General features: G+C 57.3%; 9 protein-coding genes and 1 non-coding gene across 10 annotated transcripts; 6 read left to right on the top strand and 4 right to left on the bottom strand.

Annotated features, from left to right (window-relative positions):
* Positions 1–47: 47 nt before the first annotated feature.
* On the bottom strand, positions 48–2093 carry L226DRAFT_571951 (general substrate transporter; the record flags this gene model as incomplete). Its single annotated transcript, XM_067684623.1, has 9 exons — positions 48–635; positions 690–803; positions 860–912; positions 969–1301; positions 1359–1390; positions 1449–1670; positions 1727–1899; positions 1951–2023; positions 2077–2093. 9 exons carry the CDS (start codon positions 2091–2093, stop codon positions 48–50), a joined length of 1605 nt encoding a protein of 534 aa, XP_067534234.1.
* Positions 2052–3139, top strand: L226DRAFT_94364 (uncharacterized protein). Its single transcript, XM_067687362.1, has one exon. It carries the CDS (start codon positions 2303–2305, stop codon positions 2957–2959), a length of 657 nt encoding a protein of 218 aa, XP_067534233.1. The 5' UTR covers positions 2052–2302; the 3' UTR covers positions 2960–3139.
* Positions 3140–4129, top strand: L226DRAFT_94365 (uncharacterized protein). Its single transcript, XM_067687363.1, has 2 exons — positions 3140–3868; positions 3935–4129. The coding sequence occupies exons 1-2, from the start codon at positions 3319–3321 to the stop codon at positions 3994–3996; spliced, it is 612 nt and encodes a 203-aa protein (XP_067534232.1). The 5' UTR covers positions 3140–3318; the 3' UTR covers positions 3997–4129.
* Positions 4130–4672: 543 nt separating this feature from the next.
* L226DRAFT_571950 (uncharacterized protein) lies at positions 4673–6506 on the top strand (the record flags this gene model as incomplete). Its single annotated transcript, XM_067684622.1, has 2 exons — positions 4673–5168; positions 5635–6506. The coding sequence occupies 2 exons, from the start codon at positions 4673–4675 to the stop codon at positions 6504–6506; spliced, it is 1368 nt and encodes a 455-aa protein (XP_067534231.1).
* Positions 6507–7970: 1464 nt separating this feature from the next.
* Positions 7971–8301, top strand: L226DRAFT_583613 (uncharacterized protein; the record flags this gene model as incomplete). Its single annotated transcript, XM_067685558.1, has 1 exon — positions 7971–8301. A coding segment is annotated over one exon (331 nt), but the record flags the coding sequence as incomplete, so codon positions are not given.
* Positions 8302–8359: 58 nt separating this feature from the next.
* Positions 8360–10378, bottom strand: L226DRAFT_613818 (uncharacterized protein). Its single transcript, XM_067686549.1, has 5 exons — positions 9712–10378; positions 9191–9646; positions 9048–9134; positions 8867–8992; positions 8360–8810 (listed from the first exon to the last, which is right to left on the bottom strand). Exons 1-5 carry the CDS (start codon positions 10334–10336, stop codon positions 8638–8640), a joined length of 1467 nt encoding a protein of 488 aa, XP_067534229.1. The 5' UTR covers positions 10337–10378; the 3' UTR covers positions 8360–8637.
* A 161-nt stretch (positions 10379–10539) lies between these two features.
* On the top strand, positions 10540–12357 carry L226DRAFT_94232 (uncharacterized protein). The gene is made up of 5 exons (XM_067687361.1): positions 10540–10952; positions 11015–11099; positions 11170–11605; positions 11660–11896; positions 11950–12357. Exons 1-5 carry the CDS (start codon positions 10729–10731, stop codon positions 12066–12068), a joined length of 1101 nt encoding a protein of 366 aa, XP_067534228.1. The 5' UTR covers positions 10540–10728; the 3' UTR covers positions 12069–12357.
* Positions 12358–13428: 1071 nt separating this feature from the next.
* Positions 13429–14707, bottom strand: L226DRAFT_509924 (Prefoldin-domain-containing protein). The gene is made up of 5 exons (XM_067678235.1): positions 14591–14707; positions 14387–14489; positions 14199–14305; positions 13776–14044; positions 13429–13712 (listed from the first exon to the last, which is right to left on the bottom strand). The coding sequence occupies exons 1-4, from the start codon at positions 14681–14683 to the stop codon at positions 13868–13870; spliced, it is 480 nt and encodes a 159-aa protein (XP_067534227.1). The 5' UTR covers positions 14684–14707; the 3' UTR covers positions 13429–13712; positions 13776–13867.
* Positions 14708–14799: 92 nt separating this feature from the next.
* On the top strand, positions 14800–14871 carry L226DRAFT_t142. The gene has a single exon. It is a non-coding gene; the product is annotated as a tRNA-Thr (tRNA).
* A 623-nt stretch (positions 14872–15494) lies between these two features.
* Positions 15495–16173, bottom strand: L226DRAFT_464847 (uncharacterized protein; the record flags this gene model as incomplete). The annotated part of the gene is made up of 4 exons (XM_067675889.1): positions 15495–15612; positions 15665–15801; positions 15855–15992; positions 16042–16173. Coding segments are annotated over 4 exons (525 nt in total), but the record flags the coding sequence as incomplete, so codon positions are not given.
* Positions 16174–19567: the final 3394 nt, after the last annotated feature.

Here is a 19567-nt window from a genome sequence, read left to right as displayed (position 1 = left end):
CGCTCGATACAACGGAGCAGCACCTTGCGCGAACAAGGCTGCCATGACTAGACAGTCTTCTCCGCATCATGGTGCTCATAGCGCGACTCCTCGGCGCCGCCGGCCTCGAGCGGCTTGTGCGCCTCCGCGGCCTTGCTCTGCTCGACGAGCTCCTTGCGCGACGCGAAGCCTTCAGGCGCCCACGAGCGCGACGTCCACGGCTTGCAGTTCGGGTCGCAGTACATCATGTCGACGCTCTCGAGCGAGAGGTCCGACGACTCGTACAGGAAAAAGTACACGATCACCGCGCCCGTGAGGTTGCACGCCGCGAAGACGAAGCCGTAGCGGTACGCGATCGCCTTGGTGATGAAGGGAGTGAAGAACGCGAGGAGGAAGTTCCAGAGCCAGTTGCTGGCGGTGGAGAGCGCGGCTTGGCGGGCACGCGTGCGGGTGGGGAAGGTCTCGCCCATCAGGATCCAGATACCGGGGGCCCATGTCATGGCGTAGCCGAAGATGAAGAGACAGGCGGAGACGATCATGAGCTTGCCAATGCCCTCGTCGGTGGTGGGGTCGCGGGCGGTACCGGCAGCTGCGAAGACAAACAGCCACATGGACTGCCATACGCCACCGAGGATGAGGGGGATACGACGGCCGAACTGTGACAGAGAGTCAGTGCCTAACGCGACCTTATTGCATGAGATATGACGTACCTTTTCCATGACGTATATGCCACCAAACGTGCAGCCAAAGTTGACAGCGCCCAAGATGATCTGGGTCACAAACGAATCATCGATACCAACAGATTGGAAGATGGTAGCGCCGTACTATAACCAGGAGCGCGTCAGCACGGTCTCACAAGGGTTGGAACTACGCCGCTTACGTAGAAGAAGTAGTTGGCACCCGTGAGCTGTTGGAACATCTGGAGCGTCATACCTGAGCAGCAGTAAGCAAGGTTTCCCTTGTAAAGGCGAAGGAGATAAAAGGCTCACCAAGTAGGGTACGATAGAGCGCCATGCGCTGGGGACGGAAGCACTCCACCCAGCCAGCCTTCTCCTTGCTCTCGAACTCAATGGCAGAGCGCATCTCTTCCAACTCGCGGTGGACGAAGCGGTGATTATCAGCCTCTTCGACGGGAATGCCACGAGTCATCGCAATCGTGCGGCGGGCCTCGTTGAAACGGCCATGGGCCGTAAGCCATCTGGGCGACTCGGGCATGAAGAGAATACCGACGCCAAGAATGATTGGCCAGACAAAACCGATGCCGACGACAGTGCGCCAGGAACCCGCACCGGAGATGTGCCGTGTTCCGATCGAGATACAGTCTATCGATCGAGGGTGGTCAGCAGACGACGACAGACTCCGCGACGGCGATTACTCACAAGCAACTAGGATACCGAAAGTGATGAAGAGCCTATGAACAGAAAACGCGTGGGGATTTGTTGATAGACGGGGCAAGCGACGGGACGTACTGGTATGTTGCTGTAAGGGCGCCACGAATCTGAGGAGGGGCAGTCTCGGCCTGGTACATGGGTACTGCAGCGCTGAGGGAGCCAACGCCGAAACCACTGACGAGACGGCCGATTGCAAACTGGACCCAGGAGTTGAAAGTAGTGATCTGGATGAGAACACCGATCATGAAGACACCGCATTCGACAGTCATGGCATAACGACGACCAAGGAAGTCGGCAACTCTGGATGAAAGATGTGAACCTAGGGAGAACGGCTGAGGAAGAGGTGGTGGACTTACGGAGCACCGAGGAGAGCACCGACAAGGGTGCCGATAGAGAGAAGAGCGACGATGAGACCTTCACGGACGTCGGAGAAGGCGCATGTGTTGACGTCGCCGGGAGTGGAACAGTCGGAGAAACGGAGGAGGAAATCGTCCATGACGAGGATATCGGATATTTGACCGGTGTCATACTGAGGACATTGTCAAGCGTTGCACGTACGACACATAGGTGATGGACTTACACCGAAGATGAAACCACCCATGGAGGCCAAGACGGCCAACATGATGGCTATCCATCCTATGGGCAACCCTTGACTGTACGAGTTTCAGTTAGTGTCTGCCGTTGTGTGTGTGTCAAATATGCGCACACATGGAAGAGCGCCATGGTTGAGAGTGTGAACTTTTGAGTTGGGATAAACTTGGACGCTGCGGGGTATTGGGCGTGGGGCGTGGGGGGCGTCGCGGTCGTTTAGGAGGTGGATGTGGGGGAAGACGCGGGGTAATAGGGGGAAAGAGGAGGAAGAGAGGTGACCTGAGACACGAGACAGCTGCAGCCGGGCGGGGAGAGCATATATAGGCGGTCCGCGCAAGAGGATGACATCACCGGCAGCGCTTGCCGACGTGCTGAGGAGTGGGGCCCGTCAGCGTCACCAGTTTTTACGACACGGCGCTCCAGAAAGGAAACCGCGCGCCTGCCCACAATCTCCGTGGCGACTCGGGAGTTGGACGTCGGCGTCGGTGTCCAACCCGTGTCGGCCGCATTCTCAGCGTCTCCTCTCGCCCGCCCTCCCGCTCGCCCCAGCCCCTCGTCGTGCCCCGCTGCACGACACACAGCGTGCACAGAGCGTCACACGGGGTCGCTCGGCGCTCTCGCACCCCTCGACGACGGAGCGGCCTGGTGTCGCTGAAATTTTCAGCGCGTCGTCCGGCGCATCCGGCACTTGTGCCCAAGAGCGTGCCGTGCGGCCCAGATCGAGCAACGGAGCATCCTGGTTCCTCGAGAGCGCACCGTCTGGCCGAGGCGACCAGCGATGCGCGCGTCCATGCGGGGCTCCAGCGGGCACAACGTATCTCCCCCGGGCCCCGTCTGGCAGACTGGGGGATGTGTTCCGGACCGTGCCGCCCACACGATCTGCAGTGATTTGTTATCATCGTCCGCTCTCGAGAAGATCCTACGCTTACGCTCTTCCCCGGTCGGTCTTTGCACAATGCACCTGCCCCGCGGGGCATCCCGCTGCTCACGAACTCTAGAACATGGACGGACACACGAGGCCTTCCCTGGGCCGCCGAACCGTCGTCTTGGTTGAGCCTGCGGTCATAGCGATTAGCAACCCCCTGGTGCGCTGGGGGCCCGGGGCGAGTCTCCGTAGGGTAGTAAGAGCGTCAGACAGGCGGACGATGGAGAATGGAGGTTAACCGCGAACCGCGATCCAAGTTGCTCGCAGTGCCCCACTGCCACCCTGTGCCACCAGCTGAATGGAGGTTTCTCGGATCAGTCTCGAGGCGCGAGCGCCCGTGCAGTGACGATCGACTCCCGGCTCCTCCAAAACGTTAACCTCACTGCTCAGGCTCATGTCTTCCAGCGACCGACACAAGCCGATCCACAAGCAATGCATATCATCGCGCCGCCACAAGACCAAGTACCGCGTGCATGTGTGTCGATGATATTCACGGTACGTAAACAGAACATTCGAACTCGACGGCGATCGCACCGATATATGCCTCCCGTCTTTCCCCCCGCTGGCCAACTTCATACGATGCTCCCACACGTCCTTAGTACTTACGTACCGTGGGGGGCATACCGTCCTAGTCTACGCGCGCACATACTTACTCATGCACATGGGAGATCCAGAGAAACGGAATGCGCTGCGATCATCAGCATCGATCCGGAGGGCTTCTCTACCAGGGGACTCCGACTCGGAGTCGCCTTTGTTCCCCCACATACGTACGTACATTCCACGCCGTTGCGGATGCGGAAGCAGAACGAAACAGGAGATCAAGCTAATCCCGCGTGCGGCGTGGACGACCGGGCCATGAATCTGATCCAATGGAACACGATCGTCGGTCTTAACGGATCCATGTCCATCGCATCACTGGCAGGTGGGCGTTACATATCTCCTGAGGCCATACCGGCGTCCGGATCGGAGCTGCAGCACGCAAGTAAGTACCTTAGTAAGTACACCCAGAGTAGAGTGCACCGAGGTCCGACGTCTATACGTTCTGCAGGCTTTCGGGCTCGTGAGCCCACTGCTAGTCAGGCGGGAACGCTGATACCTGGACGACTGTAAGTATGAATGTGCAGCAGCCGCATTACCAATGCCATGCGACGTGGCACAAGCAGCTCAGGCTCCACTCAGAGCCTGAGCGTGCACCGATTCAGACTCCCGAGGGCATAGCACGTCGCCCGCTATACAATATACATCATGTAGACAGCACCGGGAATACTCGCCGTCCACGCACCTGTCGCGCTGTAGCTATCGAGGAACAAAGGTGCCGGCGGTATTCTGAAGCTTCAAACGGCGTGAACACCTCGTACTTATACCGTGACCTCCTATGTACATACTGACGCGGGCTTCCGCAGAGGATCCGACCCTGCGAAAACGTCGCAATCAAACCAAAGAAAGACATCTTCACGACCGTCGAGGTCGACACGAAGCTCAGCTTGAGGTTGCACGAGAAGACCTCGGAGTCGCGACCGCAGTGGACGTCTGTGTAGTTGTACTCCAAGTTCAAGTTCCCCGTAGTAGGGCCTAGAGCCGGCCACGACGCAGGCGCCCGGAACGGCGCGGCCCCGCTGGGTACTTGTGAATCGTGACTTGTGATCCGTGACTAGTCTAAGTGACTTCCCGTGACTCATGACTCCGCGTGACCCAGCCGACGAGGCGCAGCGGTGGCTGAGCCGCCGCTTGCGAGGCTCCAAATCCCAAACTTGCGACTTGCGACTCGCAACTCGCCACTCGCACCATGACCACGACGATGGCGGACAACACAGTCACCACGAAGCTCGCCCCGGGCAAGCTCGCCATGTCGAAGGCCCTCGGCGCCGCGTTCCTCAACCACCAGGTCGAGCAGCTCGAGAAGTCCGTGCATACCGGCGGCTGGCGCGAGCGGAGGGGAGGGGGCGCTGCGGGCGGAGGTGGAGCAGGGGGTGGAGGAGGAGCAGTAGGAGCAGGAGCAGGAGGGCCGGAGACGAGGAGGAACGCGGGTGGGCCGCGGGTCGTCAAGAAGCGCAGCGACGAGGGCGAGCGGGACAGGGACAAGGACAGGGAGTGGGCGAGGTATCCGGCGGAGGGCGGGCAGAGGGCGGCGGAGCGGGAGGAGCGCCGGAGCGAGGACGGGCGCGGGCACAAGGATGCGGACGTGGTCGTCGTGGACGCTAGCGTCCTCGTGCACGGCCTTTACCATCTCAAGCGGTGGTGCCGGGACGGGCGGGAGGAGGTTGTGATCGTTCCCCTTGAAGGTGAGTGGGTTCGTTATTGTTTGCGATACGAGGAGTGGGCTCTTTTCGCCACACGCTCTTTGAGTTTGGAGGACCTGTGCTTCGGAATCGAGCAGCTGGGTTCGACCCTTCTCGAGTCTTTTCCCTTGGGGAGGCTTTGCGCTCGCCCTTCTGAAGGGTTATCGGGACGGTGTGAAGAGCGCCTGTAGGCCACTGGTACTTGGCGGGTCGTCATCCGAGGCCACTCGGATCCAGTTGTTCCTTGTGTTGGAGGCACAAATCTGCTGCCTCTGAGGCTGGGAGCTGATGTGCAGGCCTACTGCTGCATACAGTCGAGCAAGGTATCGTGAAGTTTGAACCATCTTTCGTAAAGGACTGGGCAGAGCAGTAGCCCGCGGTCTCTCCCAGCGGCCGTCGAAGCGATTCGACTCACCTTTTATCTCTCTCTTTGTGTCGACGACCCATGGTCTGACCATCTGCGCCCCAGCCCTGAACACGCTCGATCTGCTCAAGAAGGGCACCAGTGCGCTCGCCCAGCGCGCCCGCGCAGCCTCCCGCATCCTCGAGGCCCAGGTCGGGACGAACCCGCGCATCCGCGTGCAGCAGGACGACGCCTTCGTGCCCTGGGACGACATCCCCTTCGACGCGCACACCGCCCCCATCCTCAACAACGCCCCAGAGTGGGTCCGCCGCACCATCTGCTGCGCACGGTGGGAGCTCGAGCATGCGACCGAGGAGCTCCCCGCTGCCGTTGCCGCTGTCACTGCCGATGAGAATACGAACACGAACACGAACACGAACACGGCCAAGCCGAACGCGAACGCGAACTCGAAACCCCGCGTCGTTCTCGCGGTCGTGGCTCCCGCGCCCGACGCCCAGCCCGAGTCTGCGAACCCCGCGCCGATCTCCGCCTCCCCGGTGCCCCTCCCCGCGCCCCAGCCAAACAGGTACGAGGCGCGTCTCTCGCCCGCGCTCGTCGCCCGCTGGGCATCCAAGGCCGGCGTCGAGGTCCTCGAAGTCTCCTCGGCCCCGCCCCACGCCAACGGCGGCCACGGCCACAGCCACGGCGCTGCCGACGCGCCCGCCAAGGGCCGCCGTTCGGGCGAGGGCAGGCGCTCTGGCGAAGAGGAGCGTGCGAAGCGTGCGCAGGCCGGCAGTGGGCGGGGCCGCCGCAACTCGCGCGGCACTGCCCCGGGAGGAGGAGGAGGCGGGGCCAGGCCGCCGCCGCCGTCGTCGTCTATGGCGTCGGGCACGGGCCTCGTCGAGCGTCCGCAGGCGGTCATGACCATGATGGAGATGGTGACGCAGCCGAACCGCGTCGTGCGCGTGCTCGCGCGCGGCGAGAAGCTCGACCCCTAGGTTAGGGTGGGACGCTGGCTGTGCGAAAGTGCAAAACGCTGATAACCAAGGTGCGCAGCAGGCCTTGCCCTCGACCCGAGACGGACGGACGGGAGATGGACTGACACGCGCGCGGGGGTAGATGACAAGTGACGCCTTTGACTCGGCTCCCCCGCCTACAGCACGACATAGAGGAACCATCCGCCCCCCTCCCCCTCCGGATGGATGTCCGCCGGTCGATGGGCACGGTGCGCGTGAAGCACCGTGCCCCCATACTCCCTGAGCCCCGCTCAATGGTCTCCCGACACCCCGTCTGTCTCGAGCCGACCCGATAATGCCCGTGCGGCATCCCCGAACGATTCGCGGCCGAGCGACGCGACGTTTAAGTTCCCAGCAGGTCGAGGTTACGCGCGCACACACGGTATGTGGTATGTATGCAGTACGGGTCTCCCTTCTCATCTTGGCGTGGTTTCCGAGTTCTGATTTGGATACTTTTTCGCTGCTGCTGCTGCTGCTGCCCCGGATGTGTGTCTCTCCAGTTGCCTGTCTCTCCGATCGTCTCTCTCCCGAGTCCCGAGTCCCGAGTCCCTAGCCCATATGCAGTCCTTTTCTCCTCTTCTTTCTCCTTCTCCTCTTTCTCCTCCTTCTCCTTCTCCTATGACTCTCCCCTTCCGTATCTTATCTCGCGATCTGTATCTGATTCTGTACCGGCCAAACAGTTCGTCTCCTAGTAGTTTTTTTTGAATATAAGTGGCCTTTTTTTCGCCTTGCGACTTTCGGATGCGTATGCCAGGGGGTGGGGTGCTTCTGCGTATTCTCGCACGTCAGACATTCACGTAGTACTGAGTACACAATCCGACAGCTCCGGCAGTGCACGGCAGAAGCTGTACTGTAAGTCTAGGCTCTTTCGCCTGCGCTTTCCTGCACCCCCCCCTTTTCCAATCCCTTCGACTTTGAGTACTAGTGCATAGATACTCACTGCTGAGATGTACTGGCAGCCTGGTAAATTTTGTAGGAGAATCCCCCACTTATGGGCAGCGAGAGCCGTCGTCGGCCCGAAAAAACCATGGAAAGGAACGTATGCAGGTAAGCGCCGAACTACCACTTGAATTGCTACTGTCAGTGTCACTGAAAAGCGCTGTATCGGTATTAAAAAATAAAAAATAAACCCTGCTCTTCTCCCTCATCGTCAACCAACGCCCCATGTCCACAACCGAGAGCGAAAACTATGCGGCAGACATTGGGCGGACCTGAGCAAGGCTGCGATGGACCGTTTGCGCAGCGAGAACGAAGGGCTCATGAAGCTTGGAGCCTGAGGAGAGCGGTGCGCGTGGGTCCGGACAGGACCCGAACCACGAGGAGCTTGTGCCGCGTGCGAGCTGGGAGGCAGTCAGCGATGATAAGCTCAAGCTGCAAGACGAACTGAAGCAGAAAGAGAAGCGTCTCTTGCGGCTGCAGCAGGTAACGCGTCGTCCGAACGTAGTGCGACGATGGCTGCCAGTGCTCACTGTTGTCTTGCAGGTCTTCACGGCCAAGAGCGCCGAGTTCCGAGAGGCGCTCGCCTCCATCCTTGGAGCGAAGCTCGCTTTCTATCCCAACGGCCAGGTCCGGGCCACGTCTCGGTACGACCTCAACGCCGCGTTCGTCTTCCAGCCGAACGGCCAGGGAGAGAACATGAAGATGCAGCTCGTGCACGGCACAAGGCGACGGCGGACCGGAGGACCTCCCGCAGCTGATGCGGTACTGGGTCGAGCAAGAACAGTGCATACCGGGTTTCTTGGCGAGTGTCACGCTGGGGTGTTACGAGAAGAACAAGATGGAGCGCGAGCGAGGAGAGCTTCAGAGCTCCTGTTCGTGCGCGTCCCGACGGTTATGCTTTTGGACGGTAGGTTTACCTGTTGTAACTATGTGATTTGTACGTCTATTCCATCGTAAGGACCCTTGCGTTATGGATCATCCTTTAGAGCGGGGGTATCGGGCCCGCGATGAAGCTCGATGAAGGGGCGAGTCGAGTCCTTGTCGTATCGGGTACTATTATCAACGTAGTGCTCTAGCTATCGTACTATCGGTGGAATGGAACTACAGTAGTCTATAGCTGGTCAAAGACATAATGATACACCGAAGCCCCTCTACCAATGCTTGCTCATCTACATCAATCATCGAAGTGGAAAGCCGGAGTGGTATCATGAAGCGGCAAACCAGCCGAAGACGTAGCGATCTGAGGGTGACTTGCCCGGTATGTCTTCGTGAGCCTTGCGATACGCGGGTTGTCAGGGTGAGTCCAGATTTGAATGTCGCTGGTGTCAGGGGGATTCTCAATGTCGGCTACGCAAGTATCAGCACAAGTGTCATACGCAACATTTGTGGAAACAGGAACATACGGTAATCTGGGAAATGCTCGTGCCAGGACTTATTGTATGCCTCGTCTTCCTCCGTCTCTTGTATAAGCTCAGGTAACGATTCAATCGACGTCGACGTGTCTGGATGTTGTGGGGAATCATGCACCGCTGCAGTTATTGAGCATCAGTGACTATATGCGCGAAGAAGTTATGTTTCCCATACGTGTTCGAGGACCACCGTCCGGGAATTTCTCACCATCGTCCTTCATCTCAATGTCATCGCCGGTGGCTCTGGCCGTATCACAGGCCGCTGTGCGGGAAGGACGTGTGAATGTCTGTATAACGTATTATCAGACAACAACTCACATGGCTCTTCCTGAGGAATGTCCGCGAGTCCCGCTGCTTGGCCGATAGAACCCGTCTTCTTCTGCGCTTTGACCTCCATGACCGCTGAGTGAGGAACGCCATAGGCGAAAGGTCGCCAAAAGCCGGGATCGAAGAGGTGGTGAATGATGTTGTAGGCAAAACGGGCATAGAGGAAGTTGTTGGATACGCGCTTGGGCATGGTCACCGGTCTGCGGTGGAGTAATTGGGCGTAGTCGCCCTCGCCCATGACGACGATGTAGAGGACGTAATCGTCAGGCTCACACGGATAGAAGACAAAGGTGTGCCGATCGTGACAGAGATGTATATCGCTCCGCAGGGCGACGCCGTTCGCCGTGTCGTCGAGCCCAGCCACGTCGTTGTAACAGTAGAAAGCCATTTTCTGCCGATGGAACCAGACATGTTCCTCCTTGGGCAAGATGTGCGCGGTCTGCAAAGCTGCCAAAAGAGAGGTTCAATCAGAGACGTGCGCGCGCATTTGAGAGATAGATGAGCGAGCATACAGTGCTGAAATCCAGAGACGACACACTCCTTATCGGCATTCCTCACGACCTCGGACATTCTCGACGGTGACACAGACGCGAAGTCTTGCTGCAACCGGAACTCTTCATCCCCACTCAGATGACGTTGCCAATGAGCGGGAAGCGATCGGGGAAATTCCCACGCAGCAAAATTGGTCACGATCTTGTAGCAGGTGCGAGTGGACGGGTTGTCGAGGTGCAGATAGTATCTGCCGCAGGGCAAGGTGATAGTGCTGGCAAGCACGCGCTCTGCGCCACCTATGTCGGTCGTCAGATAGCCGTCTTGGTTATTGGTGATAACACGACAGGCGTCCAAGACGAGCCGATGATTAACACCACCGGTGCCAGTAACGGATGGATCTCGGCTAGATGCAGTAATTCTGGAAGGGACAGTGGATTCCTCATGAGCGTCAGCAAATTCTGGAGTGGCGGAGGAACTTGTAGCGACGAATGACTCATTCACGGTGGATGGAGGAGGGGGAGGGACGGGATCATAGGCAGGGAAACCGAACAAAACAAAGTCATGTCCCGGATGACATATCACTACCCGACCATATTGTGAAATCCGCTCGCCCGCCAAATCCTTCAACCTGGGTCGGCGGTCCATTGAGGGAAACAGGTGGAAAGTAAGAGTGGGAGGAAGAGGACGAGGAGAAGGAAGAGGAGAAGGAAGAGGAGGAAGAGGAGCCTGTGTCGGTTGCTGGCGCTGATGCACTGCCACCAACAAGAATGGTAGCCACGTGTCCCGTAAGATATGGGATATGTATGCAGGGGGGTCGCGTCAAACGACACTTGAACGCGCCGCTGTATCCGAGGGAAACCCCTGCTCTTCTCCCTCATCAGCAATCCAGGTCTCATGTCCACTACGGTTACCGAGAGCGAAAACTATGCGGCAGATATACGGCTCATGACCTCCCTCTTAGAAGGTCAGAAACTTGGGAGAGTTTCAAGTTCTTCCCGCCAGCGAAAAACCAAGATTCGGTACCGGTCAGGCCTTTTATGCACTTGGCCACCCTGCTGAGCAACTCGAGTGGCCGAGTCATTGCTGCGACTGGGTCCATCAAACCATCTGGAGTCGATATAGTCATTGTCTCGTCCGGAAACTCGAGCATGGTTCAGCAGGCTCCCTTCGTTGTGCGGCCCATAATCGGCCTCGATTCCCCTAAGGATACGGCACAGCGACTACAGCCTGTCACTGCCAGCCAAGTCTCGAAAGCAAAGATGTGAGTGGTTCGTTCGATCCTCATACGTTTTTTTCTTATTTCATGGGTAGCAAACCCGGCAGCGCGCCAGTACCCATCCGTCAGCATGCGCGAGATCTCTTCGAAGTATCCAAGTACGTCCACAATGGCGAAGTGAGCAAGCTCGATGTGAGTTCCGTGAAACGACATCATCGGTTGTTCTCGTGGAGACTGTAGAACATTGCTTACTCGCACACAGGCGAAGAAATGGGTTTTATCGCGGTGCTACCGCAAACTCGCCGCTCGTTTGAAGAAAACCCGCACCAGCTGGCGAGAGCCAGACCTCATCACGCTTCTCAAGAAATGGAGGCCACAGGCGAACGAGGTTATCACAGGCTTCGTCGACGTGTCTGCGCCAGGGCATGCTCTCGTCGCACAAGTCGTACGGAAATGGGTGGTGGTAGACGCTGAGAAGCACATACCGTTGAGCGGCGATGGTGCCTCTCGCTTCGTTGGTGGTTGCATTGCGTCTATCCTCGAACACCTCAGGAACGTCGTGCCGGCGTCCATTGGCAAGCCCGGCAACTTGGACTTTGCTACTGATGCTCTGTCGGTGCTCCAGGCCCTGTTAGAACAAGAGAAGACGAAGTGGCTTTTCACGCAAACATCTCTGGGAAAACATTTGCGACCAGATCGTGCGGTATTTTCACGGATCAATCTCACCTGCAGTGTTAACGAGCCGTCTACAGCGCCAAGATATGTCCGGCACCACCCATCCGTCCCATTCGCCGTTCATGTAGCTCAACATGATGATGCTGGAGACAATGACGAGGTGATAAGTCAGTCCAGGAGGGGGAGTACGGGTACCATGTTCACGGGCACCAGCGCGAGTCTTGCCGAAGCGGAAGGCGATGAAGGCGGCGAAGGCGGAGATCAAGACGAGGACGAAGATGCCGACGAAGATGAAGATGAAGATACAGTTGGAGGTGAGTAATGGCAAGTTCAGTTATCGCAGGGACTTCAACATGATTTTTTTCAGGCGTTGTTACTGAGGGACAGCGTAGGTATCGACTCAATTCTGAACGAGTACTCGAAATGACGCCTTACCTGCAGCTGTCGGCAATGGCGGAGAGGACTTTACATACCGGTATCTTCTGACGCTGACGGCATGGGCTGCTGCCACCGACTACCTCACTTCGAAGCGTGTCCTCCTCATCTTCAGGACTGTACGGCTACGCTGGTCATCCTCAGTGCACCACTTCCGCAGCCTTCAAACCATCAGTTCTTGTTGAACGCCATAGACAAAGCCACGGGCTGGAACCAGGCACTCTCTCGGAGTGCCAAGGGATTCCTTCTTTCAAAGCTGGCCTCTGCAGAGGGTGCAGGTTGCCATGTCCATGCCGAAGCTGGGCTCATGGCGTTGGACGCTCATCTAGCCTTAAGACGTCTCCAAAGTACGAGACTGGCAGCGGACGTGCAAAAGATCGCTACTGTTTTCGTGAGTGCAATAGTCGCCATTCATCGCTAGCGATCATCGCTCAGACTCTTTTCAGGAGCACGTTGGGTCGCTGCCTATCGGAATCACCAAGAAGTGTTGTTGGGCATGCTTCAGGCTGGCGCAACTGCTCACATCGGACATTCGAAGCGGTAGGTACAGACCACGCAGACGGCGTTCCGAGTCCCCACTTACTCTGATACGTCTTCTCTCAGACTTCCTTTTGCCCGGTTCTCATGGAGTGATATACCCTTGGTCTCCCCCTCCCTTCGGCGTATCTCCGAAGGTCCTATCCATACTCCGGGACGAGCTGATGGGAAGGGTCGTTCAGTGGGCTACAGAGCAGGTTGACTACATTGATGCGAGCCGTCAGTCATCGTCTCGCTTCCAGCATGCGGTTATTAGCAAGGCCACGTGGTGGAATTAGGCATGCACGAACGATTGATGTACTTGTACGACCTTCTGTTGTGACCCTCACCCAAGTGTATGTTGCAGTTCGGAATGAATGGGCTTGCGAGCAAATCCTAAACAGGGGAGGGGGCGGATGCTTCCTCTATGTCGTGCTGTAGGGAGGCGAGTCAAGGGCGTCATCTAACCTCGCGCTCGTGTCAGTCCATCTCCGTCCATTCGTCAAGGCAGGGTCTGCGCACCTGTTATCAGTATTTTGAACTGACAGGGCGAGCACACGCGCGACACGGTTCGGCTGTGTGACCATCTCCATCATGGTCATGCCCGCTTGAGGCCCGTGCCCGACGCCATAGACCTGGCCCCTCATCCTGGCGCAGTACCGCGCGCGTTGCGGCGGCCCCGTTCAGCCTGCGTGCGTTCCCGCCCACAGTACAACATAGAGGAAGCATCCTGACCCCGGATGCCCGTCGGTCAATGGGCACAGCGCGCCTGAAGCACCATGCCCCATACTCCGAGCCCCGCTCAATGGTCTCCCGACACCCGTCTATCTCGAGCCGACCCGGTGCCCATGCGGCATCCCGAACAATTCACGGCCGAGCGACGCGACGTTACGTTCCCAGCAGATTGAGGTTACGAGCACACGGTATGCAGTACGGGTTTTCCCTTCTCATCTTGGCGTGGTTCCGAGTTCTGATTTGGATACTTCTGCTGCCCCCGGATGTGTCTCTCCAGTCGCCTGTCCCCGATCGTCTCTCTTCCCCAGCCATATACAGTCCCCTTCTCCTATGAATCCGTTCCGTCTCCGATTTCGCAATCCGTATATACCGAGCTGTGGTCTCCTATGGTTTTGAATATATGATTTCCGTGTCTACCGTTACAGCTAAGTGTACATACACGTTCTGCGAGGTTTCGAGCCGGTGTCAGCGTACATCGACGCCAGCACAAGGGCATAGTATGCTCACCAGGTGAGTAAGTTTTGAGATATCGCACTACATCGTCGTCGCCCGTATCCGACTCGCGACTCGGAGGGAGGACGGTCAAGAATCGATCGAGGTCACCCTGCTTTGGCGTCCTTCCCGCCGCTCGCCTGCTGCTGCAGCTTCATCTGGAGGACGTTGATCAGATAGTTCATGTTCTCCTGCTTCTTCGTGATCGTCTCCTGCAGCGCCTCGAGGTTCGTCCGGATGAACTCGACCTTGCTCTCGTAGTGCTTCAGCGCCTGCGCGCGAGTCTGATATGCAGATTTGGGCGCGGAGGTTAGGCGGGGGCGGAGATCGGGTGAGGGGAACGAGATAGGAAGGGAGGGGGAGGGGGAGGGGGAGGGGGAGGAAGGTCGCAGGTCGGACGTAAGGAGAGAGTCAGACAGACGAACGACACACACGCACCTTCTTCACGTAGTACCCCGTCCCGACGTCGACGATCACATACTCGGTGTCGCTCAGCTTGCCCGGAACGTACAGCGAGTTCGTGAGAGGCACGAGGATCGTCTTGTCTGCTCGCGCGCGGGCAGCCATGTCAATAATCAATATCATTCCGCTGCTCAGGACACCCAGCCACCCGGGAGAAGACGCACCCTTGTTCTCTGGTTTCACTTGTCCGACGTTCTCAATGCATGAGCGGAACTTGGCCTGCGCCTGGCGCAGTTGCGTGTACGAGTTGGAGAGATGGGAGAGCTCCTGTGGGTGTGTGTATGAGAAAGAGGCGGCGAAGCGCGAGACGTATGTAGCTGGTCTGCGATCCACTATCGAGCTTTGAGAGTCAGACGCGTGAGGCTCACCTCTTCCAATTGCCGGCGGACGTCTGCGAGTTGCGGGACGTCGAGGTCGGTGACATTGACTTGTTGAGGTTGTGGTGACGAGCTGGAGGCCATGTTTCCGGGAGTAATGGCGACGTTGTGTAGAGTGTAGTACTACTAGTCCTGGTGTAGTAGTCGGGAGCAACTCCTTGATATGAAGATATATTAAAATAACGCCTCTAGGGAGACATGCCCGTTTAGCTCAGTGGTAGAGCGCGCCACTCGTAATGGTGAGGTCGGTTGTTCAATCCAGCCAATGGGCACTTTGTTTTCCTCCGAGGTTTTTGTTCCGGTAAATTACTATCCGCAGCGAACCTGTGAGCTTGAGGCCTGAGGCCTGAGGAGCAACCTTGGCCTGACTTTCCAATCCTCGTACCTCAGCCCTCAATAGCTATAAAATCGCAGGCTCGTCGGAGCCGATGATGAATCTTGTCGGATTGCCTGGAGAACTCTTGTCCTTCATCCATCAGCAAAATCTCTGAGAGCATGGAAACGCATGCAATGATGCAAATATGCATGCAATCGCGGGAATCTACGGAATCTCTCTGTCAGAGGTTCGAAGCGCATCCATTGATCTACCCCCATGATTGCATTGTGCGCAGGATACGTCACCCTAGTTTGTAAGAGAATGTAATCTCAGTAGAATCCGATAGAATTTGAGTGGAGGCCCAGACAGCGGGACGAATGCAAGTGAATGCAATCTAATACAAAGTCAGAGAAGTAGCATGCAATGCTACATTACCTGGACGGTTTCGAGCGCATTGGCGCCGTCTGTGCAAAGCGGGGGTAGATTGGATACTAGGCAGGACGAAGGGCATCGCGCGGATATTCATTCGAGCGCATTCAGCGGTAGATACATTGTACAAGAGGAGTAAGATTTAGCGTTCTACGAGGTGGAGGTGGAGGCCTGGGCGAGCTGCTGGAGGATGACGTCGGCCTGGTCCTGTGCACCAGCGGTGGCGGTAGTGGGAGCGGGCATAAGGAGAGGAGAGCTGTAGACATACCTGCGCTATGTCAGCCTTGCGAGTACGTCGGGAAATTCGTAGGAGTACTCACCAGTCCCAGAAGGCAAGGGTCTCCTTGGCGAAAGTCTCGTTCTGGAAAACTTTGAGGATTCTCTTGTAGAATTCCTCGCCCTTGAATGCACCGTTGTTCGGCTCCCATATAGGGCTGTTGGAGAGCACATACCGGACCTATTCGATAACAGCTGAGCCGCGTGAGAGTCCTGGAGGACATGCCAACTTACGATACATGCTATGTAAGCAATGCTCTCCGGACGTACGCTCGAGATGCCATAGATCCTCGAGATAGATCCGCGTCCTGACCCATTGGAACCGGGTGGCCCGCGAGCAGCGGTTGCACCTTGGAAGACACCGCAATATGCCTGCAAAGGGTTAACGATTGACAGGATAACAGAAAAGTAAATGACATACATTAGTGAGGGGCTCACCGCGGAAGAGCCCCTGAGCTTGATTATCCTCGCTGTAAGGTCCATCTGCGTAGACAAAGCTGGGAAAGGTCGTGTGATCGACACGGACGTCACCACATAGGATTTTCTTGCAGAACCTGTTCAAGCAGACACCAGGTACAGTTAGCAGATTACAGAATATGATGATCTTCAGACTTACTCATCCGGATCACGGTCAAACTGATCACACAGCGAACGGGGGACGTTCGCTCGTGCAGTCCATAGCGTAGAGAATCCTAGGTCTTGTTTCTTCTCATATCGGGACCCTGGGAGGATCGTCATGCCACTGGCACCCACTTCAGGGAGCCAGGCGGGCGGAATCCAGTCACGGATGTTCTCCTTGATAGTGTTGATGTCGCATGCTCGGGCAGCGCGAGCATGGTAATCGATCTGTTAGGAGGTGAAGTTCAGTACATTGAGAACGTGGTATACATGACTCACGAAGCGTCCTAGGAGCAGCGCGTCATCGGGATTATCTTCCAGAAGGTACAACGTAGACCGCATGAATGGGACGGAGTCGATGATCCAATCGAAGATTCGAAGACATTGTTCACGCTTCTCCTGCGAGCTAAGGTAGACATAGATTAGCAGGATATATAGACCACGCACTGTACGACCCTCGAGAGCTCTCGAGAGACGAACCCTGCGATAAGCCCACACGTGGAGTCCGCCTCGCGCGCGAGATGGAGATGTACGTGTACGCGAACACCGCAAGCAGGGCATGCGTCGCGATAAAGACGGGGAACAGGACACGGGAAACACGGGCGAGCTCGAGCACAGTTGCCACCCGGCCAGTGCGCGCATGTCGGAGGATGGGAAAACATGTGAGGATGTGCGGACGGGTCACTAACATGTGCAAGGCTGCTGCGCGTGCTTCGTTGGCTTCAGGACTGTCGCCGGCGCTGAGCATGATGCCGATCGTGATGGCCTCGGCGACATTGACGAATGGATTGTTCAGGCGGTACAGCAATCGCGCGCTGTGTTGCATGCATGCAGCAGGGCTGTCCTTCGACCTACATAGCACGTATCATCATGATGCGTCAGTTATACTTCTATTACGCATTGGGAGACTCACTTGATGCTCCACTTGCAATTCTTCGCTGCGCTGATGGCGGCCAGTAGTTGGTAATACTTAGCCTCTGCAGCGAGGCGTGGGCTTGGACCTTGGTTGGGTGCGGGTTCGTCGCTGTGTTGAGACTGTGCCAGGTTCTCAGCGAGAGCATTACTCGCTGAGACGGCACGTCCGGAGCTGCTCGGCTGAGAAGGAGACGGTGCGCGCGACAACCTCGAAGAGGAACGCGAGCGAGGGGACACACCGCGTGAGTAGGTACGGCGGTGGCGAGGACTGGCCGAGCGTCGATCACTGCGTCCTCGACGACGATCTGTGGAGCGAGAGCGACGTCGTCCAGGGGAACGAGAGCGATGGCGTCTGGGAGAGCGAGAGCGAGAGCGATGTCCGCGAGCCGGAGAGCGGCCCCTCGGGGTTCCGTGAGAGCGACTGCTGGCAGTGTGGCTCAGTCACATCTTGGGGTAAATAGGTATTCACATAATGACTTACGAATGTTCATCCGCCATCTGTGTGCTTCAAGTCCGTGTATGGGGGAGGGTTTCTGAGTCGACGTGACAGGTGGGAGGGCAAGAGGCAGGTGGGTTGGGAGCCCCATAGCGACCTGGTCTTAAGCAAAATATTACTGTGTGATGTCTGAGAGAAAGGATGCGAGCCGACGGCCACCTACGCAGGCCACAGCGGGACAATGCGAGAGATCGCAATCCTTGCAATGTCCCGGGCGCTTGTCGGGTCGCGTAGTTGGATCCCCCACCAGGCCCTAGGCTTAACCCAGTAAGCAGAAACAAGGTCAGTTCTGTGCTCCTAGAGGTCACTACTGTAAGCCTACCCGATGTTCTTGTACCGCGCTGTGAGGAAATTGTATGGTGCACATAGAGGAGGAAGGGAAGCCGAGGTTGGCGTCTAACATGCCAAATCCGGCGGGACAAAGCAACGCGGCTGTAGCGTAGCGCTTGTAGTCGCTCTTGTCTTCGCACCTGAAGTATCGCGCCATGCTCTCTCTTGTCTGCTCTTGCTTACCTGCAAACTCCCTCTCTCACGGACTCTGTGTCGTCTAGGTCGGACTACCTAAGTTACGGCACTCGAAACTCAGAAGCTAACAAGATTGCTATTGGCAGCGCACCCTCACCCTCCGAACACCTCTCCGACTCGGACTCAGACTTGGAGACGTCACTCGCGGCGGATGGTGAGTATGCGATTTTATTCATAAAGAAAAACAGTCTACTCATTATCTGGACCGCGCAGTCGCGTCTGAGTGCTCAAGCACCAGTCGCCCATGCACACCGGAGCCATCCCAAGATGTTCACGAGCTGGGAGGATGGTCGCAAGGGGACACGCCCCACAAAATGCGTGAGTAATTATGCTGTTCGTGTCTGACGTTGGTCTCAACTTACAGTTAGGCGTCGTGCGATGATGGGTAGCGCACGCCGCTGCGCGCATACCACCGCCTCCGACGCGTCCTAAGACTACGACCATACAGTCCTACAGTCCTACGACTACGACCATTACCCTCCGACGTCCTCACTCCTCCTGCGCATCGCTCACGACGTCCTGCACATGCGTCGTCGCTCGGATCGAGCTCGGAGACACACGAAGTGTTGAGAACAAGCCGTCCGCGAGTCAGAAGTCGACATGTCGCCTTCGACGTCATCCAAGAGCCTCAAGAGCCTCGGAAAGCCGTCCGCATCGTTCCCGACGACCCACTCGACGCCGCAGCGCAACCCGACGATGCTGCGGATCAGCTTCACCGCGCCATGCCGCACTCGACGCAGTACCGCGTTCTCACTCCATTCCTCCATCCTTCGACTTCGTATTTTTCGCCCCTTCGTTGACGTTGCAAGCTTTCGGGTGACTGCCAAAGCAGTCTATTCCTCTCCACTCGACGTACAAGCATTCCCTATCGCGATCTACCATCCCCTCACTTCCATCTTCCATCCATCTCCCATCCACTCTCCCTCTTACTCTCTCTCCTGCCCGACTCCCCTTGTGCACGCCTGGACGGACCATCGCACCTTCGGATCTCACTCACGGCGAGTGTAGGTCCATCAGCGAGACGAAGATCTGGTGCACACTGGGGTTGCTACACGGACGGCAAACCCCCCGGGCTCTTTCCCCTCGCGTCCCGTTTCGCCCCCGCTTTCAGTATGACGCATTATCATGACCTGTTGAACGCTGTTACGTTGGAGGAGAGTGAGATCTTCACCTTGGTTGGCAATCTATGCGGAAAGTTGGCGGATGAATGGCGGATTCCGGGGACGAGTGCAACCGTGGTGGAACACGAGCAGCGGTTCTTGTTGCGTCTGCTCATTACCTCTATGACTGCTATGGTAAAAGCTCTGGCTTTGGATGATACTTGCCAGCAACGTTGAATTGTCGAGAACCCTCAGATGGTAGTGGAGACGATGGGCAGACTAGTGGATGTTGA

The sequence above is a fragment of the Lentinus tigrinus genome (assembly GCF_003813185.1).
Source record: "Lentinus tigrinus ALCF2SS1-7 unplaced genomic scaffold L226scaffold_16, whole genome shotgun sequence".
NCBI lineage: Eukaryota > Fungi > Basidiomycota > Agaricomycetes > Polyporales > Polyporaceae > Lentinus > Lentinus tigrinus.
Note: the sequence above shows the minus strand (reverse complement) of the source record. Positions and strands in the feature narration are given on the sequence as shown.